Raw genomic sequence first — 17947 nt, 5'->3', positions numbered from 1 at the left:
TGTGTGTGTGTGTGTGTGTGTGTGTGTGTGTGTGTGTGTGTGTGTGTCTTAGCATGCAGTATGTTTAGAGGGTGAGAGTGCATGTGTATGTAGGCATGCAATCAAAAATCTGAATTTGAGTGTGAATGTTGGTAACGGAGAGATTTGTAGGCCAGCAAATAATGATGATTTCCATAATCGAGTCATTTATCTTCTTTTACGCTTTTGTCTGGTTGATTAATTCACGTTTGTTCTGCATGATATCAATCAATATTTATAAATGGCCCATCACAATTTCCCTGAGCTTAAGAAAATATGCCTTTTACAATGATGTGATCTTGAGAAGATGCTGCAAATCCTTGCTTTTGAGAAGCTGTTAGCTGCAAATGTTTAACATTTTTGCTTTATGTTTATGATAATTATCTAAATTGTTTAAGGATCATTTTTCGATTGATGAATTTACCAGATGTTTCAGCACTAGTGCAATGCGTTTGAATCCGTATGCGTGGCTGTGTAAGTGAGTGTGGTGTGCTCATATTTCGGATGTGTGTGTGTGTGTGTGTGTGTGTGTATGGTCTTGTGGTGTACATGTGGAATGTCACGACTCAGCTACGCTTCCTCTCCATTGATGCTTCTGTTCATTCATTCATTCATTCACGTATATACACCCTTTCTACTTAGTCTTGTGGAAGTGACTGTTCATGTGGTGTGTGTGTTTGCACGTTGTTGGTGATTTCTAATAAACGAGGATATGTGGGGCAAAGGCGACAACACTGCAGAGCACTACCTTGAATGAGTCATACTCCCCGGATAGGCCATGTTTGTGTGTGTTCACCATCCAATATGTCTCAGACAGGCAGATGCTGCATATTTCCTGGAAAGGGGGTCTTGTGTATGAAGGGCTATGTCCTCTTGGAGGGTGTGTGTTGCATGTGCATACCTACTCACACATTAACAACCAAATTATTACATTTATTTTTATGTGCAAGTTAGTCTTTGTTGCAGATTTTTCAGTGCAATACTTTGTACAGATGTTTCTGTTCAAACAAGCCTGAAATTAGACTTGAATGGATCCAACCTCAGAATTAGTGACCGACAGTTACTTCATTGGACTGCTTGCAGTTTGATTTTATCCCACATAGAGTACCAGCGTCTGTCACCTTATTCCGCTCCGAAGAAGTTGTAAAAACATCCCTTTAAAAATGAATTGGCTCTTAACTTGCTCATTCAAATCTCTTTAGCTTTAAGGTAGGTAAAATGTTTTCAGTCATTTGACTGGCAAGCGTGGAAAACAGGCACAAATGTTAAGATGAAGCCCCAGAAATGTTTGTAATTTCCATGTTTTGCATACTGTATGGACATTTCTTAGTCTGTGTTTGTGTGCGTGTGTGTGTGTGTGTGTGTGTGTGTGCCTGACCGTCAGATAGATTCTAGACAATAAAGTGCCTCTGTATCTTGTGTGTTTATCCAAGCGCTACGGCATAACAGAGCTAATCCTTTACAACTGAGTTTGTGCAGCCAAAGTCATTGAAACACATTGGTCTCACGGGTGTGTGTATATCTGCACTTGTGTGTTGATCCTTTCCAGGCTCTGTAAAGGCAGCACTCTGGGAAAGAAACTGACACGAGCACTTTAAGGTCTCAATGCAGCTCAATGGTTTTTATTGATTTATTCAGACCAGCTGGCTGGACCAGAGAGAGTTCAGCTGAGGACAGCTACTGCCACTACAACTAGAACACACACACACACACACACACACACACACACACACACACACACACATTAACCTACGCTGCAGTTGATGGTGGGAACATTTTTCAGTGTCTATTGTGTCAAACCTCGAAACGCCCTCACAATTCAAGGTCTGTTTTAGAGTTTAGAACAACCTGTTGATAAAGTTAGAAATCTCAGAGTACTCCTGGTCTCTTCCTCCCCCTCGCCATCTCTTCGCTATTTGCCACTCTGATTTCGCTATCTCCTCTGTGTCTGTGTCACTAATTTGTCTGCATTTTGCCTCCAATGGACACTAGAGTAAGAGGGAAGGTCACAAAATAAGTGTCTGTGGTCAACGTACGCCTCGACATCTCTAGCGACAGTATTTTTTTGGCCTTTTACTGACATGAAAGTTTAAAAAACATTACTGAATAACATTTTTTAATTCAATACATTACAGTAAATCATTTCAGGTTCTTCTGTCACTTGAGCAGCCGATCTCATCCAACTGTGAACTGCAAATAAAATATACATATATAATATTTACGATATCTATTTTAAGGACTATGATGTCTTTTTACATAAAGTGTTGTCAGTGGGCTATGCTTTGTAGATTTCGTGCCTTTGCTCGTGTGGAAGGTTTTTACTTTTGTAAATTAGATAATCTGCTTAGTAGGCCTGTCTCACAGAAGACATTTTGTCACAATGGGGAAAAGCAAAAGTGTAAATAACTAAATGTATGATGCCTGAGTTTTGTTTTATATACGTACCACACTCTGGCACGAGCCTTTCACAGATGGCGCGTGAGCACGCACGAAGGTGTTTATGCTCAACGCTGTATTCTCGGAAACATCGGAGGGCGGAAAAAAACTAAATGTACGATGAAGAACAAAAAGACAACGAGTGTAACCGGCAAACGCCATAAACCAACCTCCACAGTGCAGAGGAGGGATTGTAATTAACTGTAAACTCATATCTCATATTCATGGTGTACTTTACTGCCTTTCTACAAGCCCTGTAAAGAAAGAAATTTTTTTGCCAGCCAAATCAAGGTTTTTAAGACCTCTGTCTAAAGCATTTAATAAACAAATTAGCACAAAATCTTTGTGAAATCCTGTTAACTGACGATCCAATAGTGCTTTAATCAGTGAACTATTTGTAACGAGTCATGTCTGAAAAGCTTGCGGGCCATTTTCTGGCGCATGCACCTTGTCCCGGCCTCCCTAGCTTCACCGGGGCACTTGAAGAGAACGTAGAATCTTTATTGCTTTTCCTAATCTCACAATTCAAAATGTCGGTCGTGAAAAAGGCCGACAGAACGCTGATTTTTAAAGTTGCCAATAAGACAAACATTACAGGAAGGAAAATAAGCTTTTAACTTATTTACCTCTTGTGCAGTAAAATGTACTGACTTTGGATTTCAGGATAATGTCGGGAACATAAGTCATGCCTCTGAGCTAATGGTAGGCAGAGAACAGCATGAACCTGTGTGTGTGTGTGTGTGTGTGTGTGTGTGTGTGTGTGTGTGTGTGTGTGAGTGTGAGTATGAGTGTGAGAGAGTGGGTTGAGATCTCATAAATGGTCTTTGTCTTGGTTTTTATATTTGCAGATTAGCCCTTGTCCATGAAACAATCATACACCAAATCATTGAAATTGACTTTAGTTCTGCCACTGACGTGACCAATTCGACTTTTTAAAGGCAAGTTCTTAGTCTTATTCTACGTCAACGAATCCCTGGGACTGTTATTGTGAGTAGCAGGTTGGATAAGCCCTGCACCAAGAGTGGAAGCATTTATACCGATACAGCTGCTGCTCTACGAAATGTACTATTTATCATTGTTTTATAGAAATTGTTATTATTATTATATTAACATATTAGATTTCTATTACACTGACTCAGTAGAAATTGTAAAAGTTGGAGAGAAGAAAAGCAGTAACAGTATAAGGAGAGGAAAGAGAGGGAGGATCTAAAGAGATGGAGAGATATTAAAACTGTAGATACAACCAGTCTGAGAAGAGACAGACAGACATGAGGGGGAGTGTGTGTGTGTGTGTGTGTGTGTGTGTGTGAGAGTGTGTGAGTGAGAGATTCACAAAAAATGTTGCAAACATTCTGTAGTACACAAATTGACTTATGAACACACGCACTCAGCATCAGACTGACGCACATGCTTTCACATATGGGTCGGATGTTCATCAGTCACACTTACACAGGTTGACACGACATCGCATCATCGCTTTTCCTTTGAATATGATACTACATGATGTCGGTTAGCACGACATAAAGTCAGGTCATGAGCAGTTTCACTGAATCAATCTTCCTCGGTTTGATTGTAAAGCCTTTTTTCACACCATGCTTCAAAGATAATGTTTTATTGTCAGAACGGGACAGCAATAACTCTTTTAAAGGATAGAAAAATACGTTTTTATATTCAAATACGTTTTTCACAGCCACATGTGCTCATTTACTCCAGATAATTTCCAAACTAAAGCATTTGCAGTGATAAAATATGACAACAATCTTTAAAATATCTTAGACATATGCGCTAGGCATGCATTAATACAGTATATATTTGTCCTGGAAGCTCTTATCTCACATACTTAAAAGCTCACTGAGTCAGGAATGTACTGCAGTCGGGAACAAAGACACAGACAATTGGTTTCAGTCTTTTTTTGGAAAGCAGTGTACATAACAGTGAAATCAAACACCGACAATCGGTTGGAGGTAGGGTGCCCATAAAGAGTCCTGGACCAGGTTCCATTATGGCCTGGTTACTCCTTCCGTCATCAACTTGCTAACAAGGTTAGCACCTTTAGCTGTTTGAACAGAGAGGCCAGCTAGCCAGATTACTGTGTGTTTGGACAGGCTGATAGCGCCTGGCTATGGGCCACTACTCTAATCCACTGTTTGTATATTTCCTTGTTGGCCCGACACTAGTGTGAAGACGGCCGGAGCTCTGGGCTGATGTGCAAACATAGTTGGTGAAACACCCAGTATTACATTACCGCCTTCTTTTCAGTGTGTGTGTGTGCATCAACAAAGAGTTTCGGATGATTGTATGTCTGCAGCTAGCCACTATTTTTACAAGTCAAAAACAATGAATGCGTGTCACTCAGAAATGATGTGTGTTAAACTGTTACTGTGAGATTTCAAGCCAGATTTAGTCTCATCAACATACAAAAGTGTTTATATCATAATTATCTAAAACAAAGAAACACAAGATAATTTTAGCATCTTTGAAGCTATAACCAACAGGTTAGGAATGTGTACCAGAGAATTGAATTTGAATTACAATCCCTAAATATCCTGTAGACTGACTTATTGTTTCAGCATCAGATTAGAGTAAACAGATGTAACATGCAGCAATCCTCTCATTAGAGGATTTGTTGCCCAGCGAATGTTTGGCATAAACAAATTGCCTATTACTTTGTGGTGGTCCAGCCTAATGTGTCATTGAAAGGATTGCATCACCATCAGGCCATGATTATTTTGAGGAACATCCGACTGTCTCTTTCATGTGCTTCAGTTCATTTATACACTTCCGTGACCGCCATCTGAGCGCAGTGAAGAGCTAACCAGTCGGTCACGCTCACATGCACTTACATGCACTTACATGCACTAAAAGCATGAGGCCGGCCCAACTATGTCAACAAATCAGAGCTGGTCGGATTACACACACAGAGGGAGAGTGACTTCATTCTCTGCTCAGGACAACATTACTCCACTATACCTTTACATTAAATATAGTTGTTTGACCCTATATTACTGTTCTGAATATTGCATAGAGAACCAAGAACATTATTTTTTGCTTGTGCTTCTCCTCAGGGCTAAAAACCTACCTGATCTCAGGGAGGAAGTTGGAGCTTGAGGCGCAGTGTGGCTGTTCTCGGGTGGGGCTGTCAGGCGGAGATTTGGTTGGGGTCAGCCTGTCCTCCTGTTCTCAGCCCCGCACACCGGACCTCATCCCAGGGGGAGCACAGGCCGCTGAGCCCCAGCTGCCCCACCAACCTCCAGACAGGATCAGGGTAAGTCAGAAGAAAGTAAAAGTCGAGGGTGGAATATAGAGATAGATACCTCTACTGTTTATTCTGTGATGGTTTGTGTTAAAAGAAAGACAATTATGAAACCCATTTAAGTGTTGTTATATCTCAAAGTGCTTCTGTTTGATATGTTTTAATTTGTCAACCTCTCCCACCACCGTCCCTTTGTCTCTCTAGCCTCCCTTTGTGTCCCGTAGTGTGATCTTGTCTTCGGGGGCAGAGCAGGGTGACGATGTTGCTGTGCTGAACGGCTGCCAGGAGGAGCACAAGACCAGCGGTGCCAAGGTACAACACCAGATCCTTAAAGGCATTGAATTAATACATCTGAAAACAAGGCCTTGATTGGTATTAAGATGCCTTGAATCAGTCCTTCAAAAGTCTTAAAAATGCAAGATTAAAATCTCAAAATAATTTATAATCTCTATTTTTTAAATAAGCTACTCAATGTGTTTCGCATTAACATCACACAGATTAGAATAGCGTAATCAACAACACATATATTTGTTGGCCGGGATGCTAAGAGCAGATGTGGTCTGCTAGCTAGCATCGGTATGAGGAAGTACACAATTCAATGAAAAAGAGAAAAGAAATGTGGCAGGGCTGTCACCGGTACCAGGAAATGTATACGAGTCCCAACTTTAAGTTGTGCAGGAAGTGTTTCAAACTTGGCACGACGAGAAAATCAAGGCAGTGGAATCCCACATCCATGCTTTCTCTTTGCTCTTCTGCTTCTTCTTCTCCTCCATATTCTGAATCGTGTCCCTCTCTTCTTCTTTGTTCTACGTCACCTTCTCACCCTGATCCAGTTCATCCCAGGTCACAGTCCCAGAGCAGCCAACGGTCTCCTGAGTCCCCCGTTGGAGGACCCAGTGCGAGCCAGCCAGAGCTCCCTGTGCGACATGCTTCAGGAGAAAGAGAAGAAGACCAGCACGAGCACGGGAACTGGCACCAGTCTAGGCATGACTGGTGGCACAGGGACAGCTGGCACAGGAATGGATCACTCTGCTCTGATCCAGCTGCGTGCCAAGAACTCCCGAGAAAAGAGTGACGCCCACTTTGTGGATGTTATCAGGGAGGACAGGTGAGCAAAGAGGTTGAAGGTAGAATTTAGGAACTGATAATATCACTCAAGGTGACTGATTTACTTTATTAAGGGTTATAGAGTGAATAATGGTGAAGGGATCCATTTGATCATGAGTATTTTAACTGAATTATATGAATTATTCAAACCTCTCTACATAATGTTCACCATTTCAATGTGTGTTCCTATCCACACCAGTTGCCAGTCAATCACAAGGATAATAAATAGCATAAGATAGATACATTCACCCTCACATCTTACATGTCCTCAGGGTGCTCGTAGAAATAGAAAGCAAATGTTTCACACTTATTGTCATATGATAACTTGATACCTCTCCATTCAGAGGGCACAGAATAGGCTGCACCAGAGTACGATTGGTGTGTTCTGATCTGCCCAAAACAAATTGTACCCAGCGGGAACACAGACCAGAGTCTGATTCAACTGGACTAAGAAATGCAGGGTTGAAAATGCCCTCAAAACAATGTCACTATAGACAGAAAAGGTTGAAATATCCCGTCTGCAAAATGTTATCATCCACTTAAAGTAGAGCAGCTGGAAAAGTAGATGAAAAAGTAAATTTTGTCATTTGTTGTTGATTCATTTTCAGAAATATTTGATTTTCTAAGGAAAAACATATTCCCTTATATTGTGTCTTGTTTCCCTGTGGTTCACAGTCTGATGAAGTACTACTTTTTCAAGCCACCCATCAACAAGATCAGCCTCAACTTCCTAGAGAGACCTCTGGAAAAGGCTTATCGCAGCAGCTACAAGGAGGAGGTACACACTGTAATTACAAGACTCATCATTGCCTCACTCAGCACTAACCTTAGACTACTTCTTGGGTGAACAATAGTGTTATAAAACATGTAGGGGTTTATAGATAGTGTGCTTTGTTCCTGTGTCTGACTGTGTGTCGTCGCCCCCCCCCATAAAAGACAAGAAAAGTAAAGTTATGTCACATTAGTGCAACACATTGTCACACTCACAGGACCAGTTCCACTTGGCCTGATATGACCTCACAGCCTTGCAGCCCCCTGCTGTTACACCAGTGTTACTACAGAGCTCAAAAACACTAACATTCAACCTCTTCAGTTCATTTCATGCGAATCTGCAGTGATGCTCACTGTATGCTGCAAACACAGATTTCTCAGAAAATTGAGCCACTGATGTCCTCAGTTTCCCGTCCCTCTGTCCTCTCCAGGTGAAGAACCTGGTGCAAGTGCAGACATTTGCGAGCTCCACTTTCAGCTCCTTCCTGGATGTTCTCCTCAGCTGTTTTGTCTTCCTGGCCCTGACACTGGCCTGTTTCCTTCCACCTCTGGTGAGCCCAGCCACTGTGGGCCCTCCAGCTCCCGCCGCCCTGGCCCTGGCTCCCCTGGCTGGCCTGTTGGAGCTGGCCTCCCTGGTGCTCTCCATACGGTGAGGAGGCTGTGTCTGTGGGTGTGCTTTTGTGTGTGATGGAAAAGTGTCTGAAGTGTAATTTAGGCTGTTGTGTTGTCAGTGCTGTGCCATCAGAGCCCAATGATATCGAAGTGTTTGTTTCCAAATAGGATTTAGATAAAAATACCCGGATCTTCCGGGGATTTTCCACATTATGGGGCCTTGACTAATCTCAAACCACGGCAGGACTTGTCATGAACTTGTCATGAGTTGTCATGAACTTTGTTATGCTCATCTGACAGATCATAAAGTACAGCGCTATAACAAAAATAATGGATAGCTGATGCATCAGCGGCACGCGTCATATTTAATTGACGTCGCTTTAAGATGCAGACTCTCAAGCAATGATGTCTCATTTGTTAAGTGCCTGTAGTCTCGGGTCCTCTCTTCACGCTTCTCTTCCTCACCTCCTCCGCACGCATCTCTCGTGGGCTGGACTAAGATACGAGGAGAGGAGGCAAGGTGGCGAGGAGGCGAAGAAAAGAGTCAAGGAGACACGTTAGCATACTGAAAAGCCCCCCGGTATCTCTTGGGCCTCTGTGGCACAGGATTGAAAACTACTGATTGACCATCCCATTGCACCGCAACTCTCCACTGAAACCAAAACAAATTATTTAATGTGGTGGTTGGCTTCCACACCACAATCAATTAACTTCCTTTGTCAGATATGACTGTCTATTGTCCATTTTTTGTGAAGGACCAGTATTGGCTCAGAAATTGGCACAATGACGTCCTGCTACCAGGTAGAACAAAATAAATAATACTTGAAGCTTCCAGTATTTCAAGTGATGTATTTTATGTATTTTGTGGTGTGTTTTATGGATCTGGAGAACATTTGTAAAGAAATTAATTTCTACTTATTGCTATGTGAAAAAAGGGCAATAAATCTTCATCTTCTAGTTGGGACTTGGACAGTTATGTTTTAATAATGTGTCTTAATTAATGATCGTTAAGAGTCTCCCGCAGTTGAGGTTTAGGGGTGGAGTCATACGGCGAAAGATAATGTTTTTCTTTACTTTACTGTTTTGTGTGTGACTATTTAGTTTGGTCGTGTTTTTCTTGATTCATATTTTGGCATCATTTAGAATGAACTGACAGTGCTTTGGGGTTGTGCTGCTGGAAAGTCATCCTCTGCTGTCTCCTCCTAACACAATGTCCTCCTCTCCTCTACTGCAGTATGGCCTTCTATCTGGAGAAGGTGATGAACTGTACCCGCTCCCTGCTCCTGGTGGTCTCTGGATGGGTCCCCCGTCACGTGATTGGGGCTGTGTTAGTCTCCCTTCCTGCCATCTCTGTGCTGTCCCACCTCACCTGCAGCCGCTTGCCCCTTCAGGTAAACATGTCTATTGGTGGTTGGTAGGATCAAAAACTGGAAAGGACAATATTGCTGCTACAGCTGTTAAGGCTGCAATCACTATCACCATTAGTACTAGTCCTTTAGCTGATTTAACTATTGCCCTCACTGACTGAAACCAAAATAAGCAGAGAGGAGTCGGCAGTTTGAAATCTTGCCCATGGTGGTTTGAAGCCAGAGATCCTTGGAGGCCAGCAGAGCCGTTAGCTGGCATTAGCCCTTTCAGGAACTGTAGAAGGAAAACAGCTCAGAGGCTTCAGGAGGCTTCGCCTGTGGACCTTGGCACCAGAAATGTTGACATTTCTTCTTCTCTGAGTCCTGCATGTGAGAAGATTGAGAGCAGCCATACTTCACTGCGTTTTTTTGTGCCGTTTTGATTCAAGGCCATCTGTATAAGTTTGATCCTCTCTTTTCAGCTTTGAGGTAACGGCTGCTTGCAAGATGTGTGGTGTTTTGATACCTTGTTTTTCAGGGATTTTCAACACCCCATTTTTCTATCCCCCCGCCCCCCCCCGCTCTGTCTCACCCCTCCACTCTCTCCATCTCTTCGGGGCTTGCAGATCAAAGTGGTAGTCTAATGGAGGGTTGTTAATTAGACATGCAGTTTTCTGGACTTTAATGCCTTTGAAGCTCTGACTTAGTTTATATTGCATTTAACATCTACATTTTATGTACCAGTTGCAGAACGAAGATCCATAATGTGGATTATTTAGTTAACCCTAAACTCATAATCACCTCTCCTATACACAACGGCCTCACGGGCTAAACTGTATTTGTTCTGTTTTGCTTTCACAGTATAGTCATTAGTTGCGTTGTTAAATCGCTTTAATGACGAGCCCCTTTTCTCCAGGTGACCATGTTCTTGTGCTGTGCCACCATCCTGGCCATCATCCAGTATTGTAACTTCTGTCAGCTGAGTTTTTGGATGCGCTCGGTCCTGGCCACTGCTACAGGGGTCGCCCTGCTGCTGTTGCTGTACTGCCCCTTGCACAGGTACAGGTGAGCATGTGTTACTTGCACACGTGCTTAAATACTAAATGCAAATATTCAGTACTCGCACACCGGTCAACAGGTGCTGTATATACACGGACATACACGAGTTGATATATGCAGCAGATTGATAGATGAGTTTTATTTATGCATTAATTCATTATTCTCAAACATTGTGACTTACCCAGTTGTTATGGTACTACATCACTCTAACTTCCTGTTCTTCAGCCAGGAAAAGAGGATTTAATATGAACTGCATTATGTTCGTTCGTGTGTGTGTGTGAGTGTGTGTGTGACCGTTCCTTTCTTCTGACTGACACCACTCTTCTTCGTCTTTCAGTTCCGGTAATAACAGCTTGCCAGATCATGGGTAAGTGTCTCCGTGGAAACAAAGGGGATGATGGATGAGTGACATTTGAAGGGTCAACAGGGGCGACGGCTTGCTTTTCCAATTTTTCATAACTGCAGCTCTGTCTGGCTTTTACTCAATCTCACGCTTTCCTGCTCTGTACTCGCCTATCCTTCTCTCTCTCTCTCTTCCTCTGTCTCCCCCTGTGTGCACCAACAGTAATGGCTGCTAAATGTCACTAGTGGTGGAAATGACTCATATAACCCAGAGCCAGAAGTTAGCTGACTACACTTTAGAGGAGGAGAGGAGGCTGGAAAATACTTTTTTTTTAGTAAATATATGATATGATATGATAGCATTTTGATTGGCAGCTACTTCTTAATGCTTACAGGATACAAACACTGCTTGAATCATTCATGAGCACACTGCTGTTCTAACAAAATCATTTTATGAGCCAATGTTGCAGTCAGCACGCCTTCAGGTATTTCTTTTAGCTTTTATTAGTCATGAGGTTTAGACATGAGGTTTCTGTGGTGTTTTTTTTTAAGGACAAATAACCCTTCAAACCTTCCTTACGTTCAGAATGCTTGGATGTACACTTGTGCTCATTGCAAAAATAATTACCTTAAGGAACTATTTTGGTTACAGTGTGTACATTGTTTAAAGTCTTCAGATCACAAATAAACTCACATGAGAAACTACACTTCTCAGTGCTTCATCTTTATTGTCCACTACAATGTACTTCCCCTTGCTTTGTAAATGAAGCAGATGATAGTTTTTTCTATCTGGGTAGAATATATAATAAATAGATCATTTTAATCCTCATGTAGTTTCACTTCAGATAGTGATGGTGGAATTCTCCAGCCTCCATCTCATCTCTCTTCTTTATCCTGTCAACTGTTTTCCTGTGTTTTGCTGTTTCTATGTTCATCTTGAACCACTCTTACTCTTCTTCTGTTTGTCTCCGTTTTCTCGCTCAGACTGAACATCTCCACATCCGGTGATGGTGATTCAGCATTAGTCACACCTGAACGTCCCCCGCGACCTCTTGAGCTTCTGGTCCCGGAGGCTGTGCTGGCCTTCTTCCTGCTTCTTCTCCTGGTCTGGTTCCTTAACCGTGAGTTCGAGGTCAGCTACCGTCTCCATTACCATGGCAATGTAGAGGCTGACAAACACCGCTTCAAGATCCAGACGATGCGAGACCAGGCTGAGTGGTTACTGGGCAACATCATCCCCATCCATGTCGCTGACCAGCTCAAGGTTTTTGTAGTTTTTGAAAAAGAAATATCAGACTTAATTATGGTTATCAGAACAATGCCTAATGCATATACTTTTGCTTTCTTAGTATTTTAAGATAAACATTTTAAATGATAAACATTGTAGCATCACTATCATCATAAATATAAGCCCATTTTAGAGTTCAAAATATTCCAACACATTTCCTTGTTTCCTCAGGTGACCCAGAGCTACTCCAAGAATCACGACAGTGCGGGCGTGATCTTTGCCAGTATTGTGAACTTCAGTGAGTTCTATGAAGAAAGCTACGAGGGCGGAAAAGAGTGCTACCGTGTTCTCAATGAGCTAATTGGAGACTTTGACGAGCTCCTTCGCAAACCCGAATTCAAAAGCGTGGAAAAGATCAAGACAATCGGGGCCACCTACATGGCCGCGTCCGGACTGAATGTCCGGCAGTTGGCTGAGAATGAGGACGACTCTCCACACGCTCACCTGAGGGCACTTTTCAACTTTGCCCTGGAGATGATGGGCGTCCTGGACGACTTCAACAAGAACATGCTGGGTTTCGGTTTCAAGCTCCGTATTGGGTTTAACCATGGCCCGCTGACAGCGGGGGTGATTGGCACCACTAAGCTGCTCTATGACATCTGGGGTGACACGGTTAACATTGCCAGCCGCATGGACTCCACCGGGGTGGAGTGTCGGGTGCAGGTGAGCGAGGAGAGCCATGCTGTGCTCAGTGCCATGGGCTTAGAGTTTGACTATAGAGGTACAGTTAATGTTAAGGGCAAAGGTCAAATGAGGACCTTTCTGTGCCCCAAAAGTGGGGAAAGTATATATCACGATCGCACGGAGCTGGGCGCCAGCCTCGGACTGCCTTCCATGGCATCGGCGCTGAATATGACTTCGGGATCTGTTGCCCAGGCAGCAGCTCTTCCTCCCTCTTCTGCCACTCCTTCTTCCTCCTTTCTTTCCACACTCACTCCTCAACCACAAAGTGCTGTAAGGCCTGAGCCTGTCCAAGCAAAGTCCACCGAGGTGAGGGAAGAGGGATATAGGGACCCTCCGCACCTCCCTGGGCAGTCCCCTGCCACAGACCGTCACCTCCCTCCCCACTCCGAACTGGGCCCAGAGCCTAGTGCTGCGCAAGAGCAATCCCAGGTGCAGCCTGCTCCTCTCGCACTTCAAGAGGAGGAGGAGGAGGAGGAGGAGGAGGAAGAGGTGGAGGTGGAGGTGGAGGTGGATGCCAACGAGCTATCAAAACTCAACGAGGAGTTTTATGCTCGTCTCTGATCCCTTCTCTCCTCTTCCTGTGACTTCTGTCCCCCCGCTGCCCCAGCTGCAGTCTGACTCTCCGGGACCGATTGCAGGTGCAGCATGTCCCTTTCTTCAGGCATCGCTGAAGTGTCTTCAGCACGGATGATGTAGAGGGAGTTTGTCACTCTAACGCAAACAGTGGCTATAAGAATGGCTCCTGATGTCTTTGATGGTGATGTTGCCTACGTACTGGGGTGGGTTAGACCTGTGTTGAGCACAGCAGTGTATTAGGGGAGAAGGCTGAAAAGGGTTCAGAGGGAAGGAAGACTGTTGGTGTTGTTCTTGGTGTATTTTCTTATTCATTTTTGTTATTAAGTGCCTTCAGGACTAGAACAGTGAATGAACAAATATAAATTACTGAACAAAGTTTCAACAATGTTTAGACTGCGGGACATGCTGTGGTTTCTTACTCCATGCTTTTATTTTCAATGCAAATATTTCTTTGAAAAAAATTATTATTGTTGTGCCATATCATTTGTTTTACCTTGATCAAAGTCTTGACCTTACTTAAGGGAAAATTATTTTAGATTCTATATAAGGGCCAGTGCAGCATGATGGGCTGAGCAGGGAACTATGGGAAGAATGAGGGAATCACATGAAGCAGTGTTAATTTATGTATTCTGCTTTGACTCGAGGGCTTAATACAGTATTCGTTTGTGCTCGAATCTCAGTAAAAGGAGACATGCAAAGCACGCTGCATAGATTTTAGTTTGTGTAGCAGCTAAATGCACATTTTAAGCACATGTCTTGCGCAGTGTTTTCTCGACCACTTGTATTCGGAAGTTATTACCGTGAAGTGGCCATTAAAATGGCCGCTAATGTCTTTGATGGTAATGTTGAAATAGCTTTTAAGAACATTGAAACAAAGTTCTTGTCTGTCACAACGAGTACAATCAAAAAGCACAAAATCAAATCATATAAGGGAATATAGATTTGGAGGAAAAGGTGGTTTTAAAAAGTGAGATCGTCACAGAAGCAGGAAGGCACTTTAAATATACTTAAAGTGATACTCCACCCAAGATGTGTCTTTTGAGTATGAAACACAATCCCAACAGTAGGCACTGTAGTATTTTATTTTGTTCGGGGGTATTTTATGTCTTTTTCATCATAGCAAACAGTAATGATGACTTGAAGAAAATAAGAGGAGAGAGAGATGGGGATTGCCATTCACAATCTGACCTACCCCCCTAGACCAGCATGGTGCTCCTGGGCCCTGTGGTTTTTAGTAAATGTTTCTCAAACAAGAATAAGCAGTTAATTTGTTGGGGACGGTGTTCAGTAGCTAATGTGGTGAGCTAGCAGCAGGGTGGTGTATGTGGGATTGACTCAAAGTGAAAATACAGAGCCCATTTTTGTTGTAATGAAGGAACATGACACCCAGTGCAACGATGTGGCTCATTGATATGTTTTATTAGTTTTTGGTCAACAACAGCGCTCGAAGGCACAGAGGAATATACGAGATGTCAGACTCAGACTACACAGACGATACTTGTTGATTATGATTCATTGTTGATTTTGGTCTTTTTCGTGGAATTTGTTAACCGTAAGAAAAACACACCAGACTTTTGGTGGCCAACCGAGGGGGGAGAGTTTGATCCTCCAAAGATTTTGAGTGAAGTGGGACTGTGATGGACAATCACTGTGACGCTATTGATAGATGATAGGGGGGGGTCCACATTGCCGTTTGTTAAAGTGTCAAAGCACAGATCAACCACAGTTTCTACAGTGCTTTATTTAAAACCTCACACGCAAATTTAGTTCCAATCGTTGCCTTCATCGGCAGAAGAACAACCAGACGTTGGTGAGTCAGTCCATCACTTTAGATGTATTCAATAGTTAAGTGTCGTCTGCCTTTAGCTGTGTGATTTGCTGTTGAAGGGGTGGGACTTTTCACTTTATCCAGTCACAGCTTTTATACGGAGGGGGCCCTCTGCTGTATCAAGATACTTAAATTGTGCCACTTTAATTGAGTGATCTATAGGTGCAGTGCAACCTAAACTAATTGTTTTGTGGTGCCTAAAAAGTATGACTGTATATTTTGAGTATCTTGGTTTTCAGAAAGGTTTTTTTATCATGCTGTTTTCATAATGAGGATAGATTATGAGTGTATGTTTGAGGAAATGATGCTCGTTGTGCAGGTTTTTGTTTTTGACAAATTCCATATTTCTTTCTTTTCTTTCTATTTTCCAGTTCTTTCAGTCTGAGAATAGCGGGCACCTCTGTAGTTCTCTTTGCTCTTTACTCGCTTCATGCTTTTGTCTTTACTCCTTCGAGCACTTGTTTCCCCCCTGTACTTTGGGTGTATGTGTGTGAGAGAGATATTTCATTTCTACTCCAAGTCAATAACACAGAAAAGATCCCTGTGGTATGATGCAAAAATAAATCAATCAACTACATGGCCACTGTTAAACTGTTCTTTTGCTGTTGCTACCTTATCTGTAGCGCAATGTCACACACTTAGTTGCATTCTTTAAAATGGAGAAAAGAAAGCTCTAGAGATACAGAGATGAGGAACCATCCCTTATTATGTAGCCGTCTCCATGGTGCACTCCAAACATACACAACCAGTGCCTTTTGAATTTAGGAATATGTTTAATCAGCGTGTGTGAGCTGTGATTATTTGTATCAAGTAATCATGATCATGTTAGTAGCATAAATGCATGAACATCCAAAGAAGTTTCTCCAGAAGCAGTCACTCTAAATGAAGACAAATAGCTACACAAGATCTGCTTTGTTGACACAAATCCTTGTCATTGCTTTTTCCAACGGCCACATTAATAAATGAATGCATATTCTCAACACACTCGTTTGCCAAACCTAATAAACCATACCATGCATAGTTCTGGAAACAGATGGCAATATAAGGTTTTTAAGGAAAGTTCTTGTTCTTTTCCCAGACAATTTGCCAGATTACCCGTCTGCCTCACGTTGTTGGTTGGTCCGTGGGGATTTTCAGGGCATTTCGCTAAAGCCCGAGTTTGCACAGCAGTGACCGAAACTAGCCAGAGTAGATTTGAGATTTGGGGCTGCACCTGTTGATGGGCACACCACCTCTCCAGTAGCGCACACCTGTACACGCATATGAATAAAATATTAAAGTGAACACTGCTGGCTCTGTTATCTGTGATACAGTTGGGGGGGGGGGAGGGGGGAGGGGGGAGGAGAAGTGTCTGTGATTTTTTTTTTGCATGGGAACGAATGAGCAGTTTTCTTTTTTACCAGACACACTACATTTTGAGTCTTGACTCTGCACCATACTATCATTCTGTTTTTGTTTCATTTCAATATAATTCTTTCTACACTTATGTTGAACAATAAGCATGTACTGCCAACAAAAGGGATTCTTCAAATCACTGTGCTTTGCTCACTTAAGGTTCCTTGGATTGTATACTTCTCTGACAGTGTATTAATGATGTGTATGACAACTGTTTTAGTTTTGGCAGAGGGAAAGAAGTGTCTTTAGAGGTCCAGGGCTCCAGTTAAAAATTGCAAAAAAAACAGCCTTGTACATTGAGAAGTTTATGGCATTCAGTCATCCCTTCTTGTTAAAGAAATGTAAATCTGCTTTGTGACAGAAAAATAAGGGAGAGAGTGTTTTATTAGCACTTGTTAAAATCATCACAACAAAACGGCATCGCCTAATCACTCATTTTAATTGTGACAGCTCCACATGTTTTCATTATAAATTCAACCCGTAGTGTTTTAAATTACACTGGGACAAAAATTAGACGGTTGTTTGATTTAAAATCGTTGTGTATTTGTGTTAAGTTCATGAATGAGATGTATTATACATGTTTTTGTGCACATTACCCATGTATCATTTATCAACACATGATCGTAATCTGTACACATTTGCACAAAGCACTCAGTGTTTGTACATATGCAGTTATTTTATGTCACATATAATTTTTTTTTTATTTTATACATGTGCACGTGTCAGATTTTTGCCAGAAAACAATGAAAAAGCAACATGTATTATCAAATTGGTTCAATGTGTGTCTGTTTGAGTAAGCGTGATCGGTATAATTGTATTACTTTTTTTTTTTTTCAGTATGAGAGAAATAAATCTCCAAGCAGAGAACAGTTGAGTGCACTGTGAAATATAAAAAGGAGATGAATTCATGTTAAAACCATAGCCTGATAATCAGACAGAAATTTAAAAACAAAACAAAATTGCAATTCAAAGTAAATCAGAGACGTGGGCAGTCGGGGTATATTCACATTGGTGGTTGGCCAAGTTTAGGAAAGATAGTTCCAAACCTGTCAATAATAACAGTTAGTTTAGTCAGTTTAGTATATTTTACTCAATATTCATTGCCAGAACCTACATGAGTTAATGATAAAATAACATGCAACACAGAACTTATTTTAAATGTATTAATCTAATAAATAAATATTTTTTTGGGATGTTGTATTTATGTTGAATTCAATATTAATAACTAGAAT

At 42.0% G+C, this 17947-nt stretch overlaps 1 protein-coding gene across 2 annotated transcripts in view; it reads left to right on the top strand.

Annotated features, from left to right (window-relative positions):
- LOC116392865 (adenylate cyclase 9) overlaps window positions 1-17903 on the top strand; it is a 32270-nt gene extending 14367 nt beyond the window's left edge. The window contains exons 2-11 of one of the 2 annotated variants that reach the window (XM_031864665.1): window positions 5520-5719; window positions 5912-6019; window positions 6541-6815; window positions 7490-7592; window positions 8017-8234; window positions 9432-9588; window positions 10460-10602; window positions 10940-10969; window positions 11929-12208; window positions 12404-17903. In XM_031864665.1, coding sequence (XP_031720525.1) covers window positions 5520-5719; window positions 5912-6019; window positions 6541-6815; window positions 7490-7592; window positions 8017-8234; window positions 9432-9588; window positions 10460-10602; window positions 10940-10969; window positions 11929-12208; window positions 12404-13477 — 2588 coding nt within the window. In that variant the 3' untranslated portion in view covers window positions 13478-17903. Of the gene's footprint in view, window positions 1-5519; window positions 5720-5911; window positions 6020-6540; window positions 6816-7489; window positions 7593-8016; window positions 8235-9431; window positions 9589-10459; window positions 10609-10939; window positions 10970-11928; window positions 12209-12403 lie in introns of both variants that reach the window. The other variant, XM_031864664.1, reaches the window with a different exon arrangement.
- The last annotated feature ends 44 nt before the right edge of the window (window positions 17904-17947 follow it).

This window comes from Anarrhichthys ocellatus, unplaced genomic scaffold (assembly GCF_004355925.1).
Source record: "Anarrhichthys ocellatus isolate YVR2014 unplaced genomic scaffold, GSC_Weel_1.0 scaffold31, whole genome shotgun sequence".
Taxonomy (NCBI): domain Eukaryota; kingdom Metazoa; phylum Chordata; class Actinopteri; order Perciformes; family Anarhichadidae; genus Anarrhichthys; species Anarrhichthys ocellatus.
This window is presented reverse-complemented; position numbering and strand designations above follow the sequence as displayed.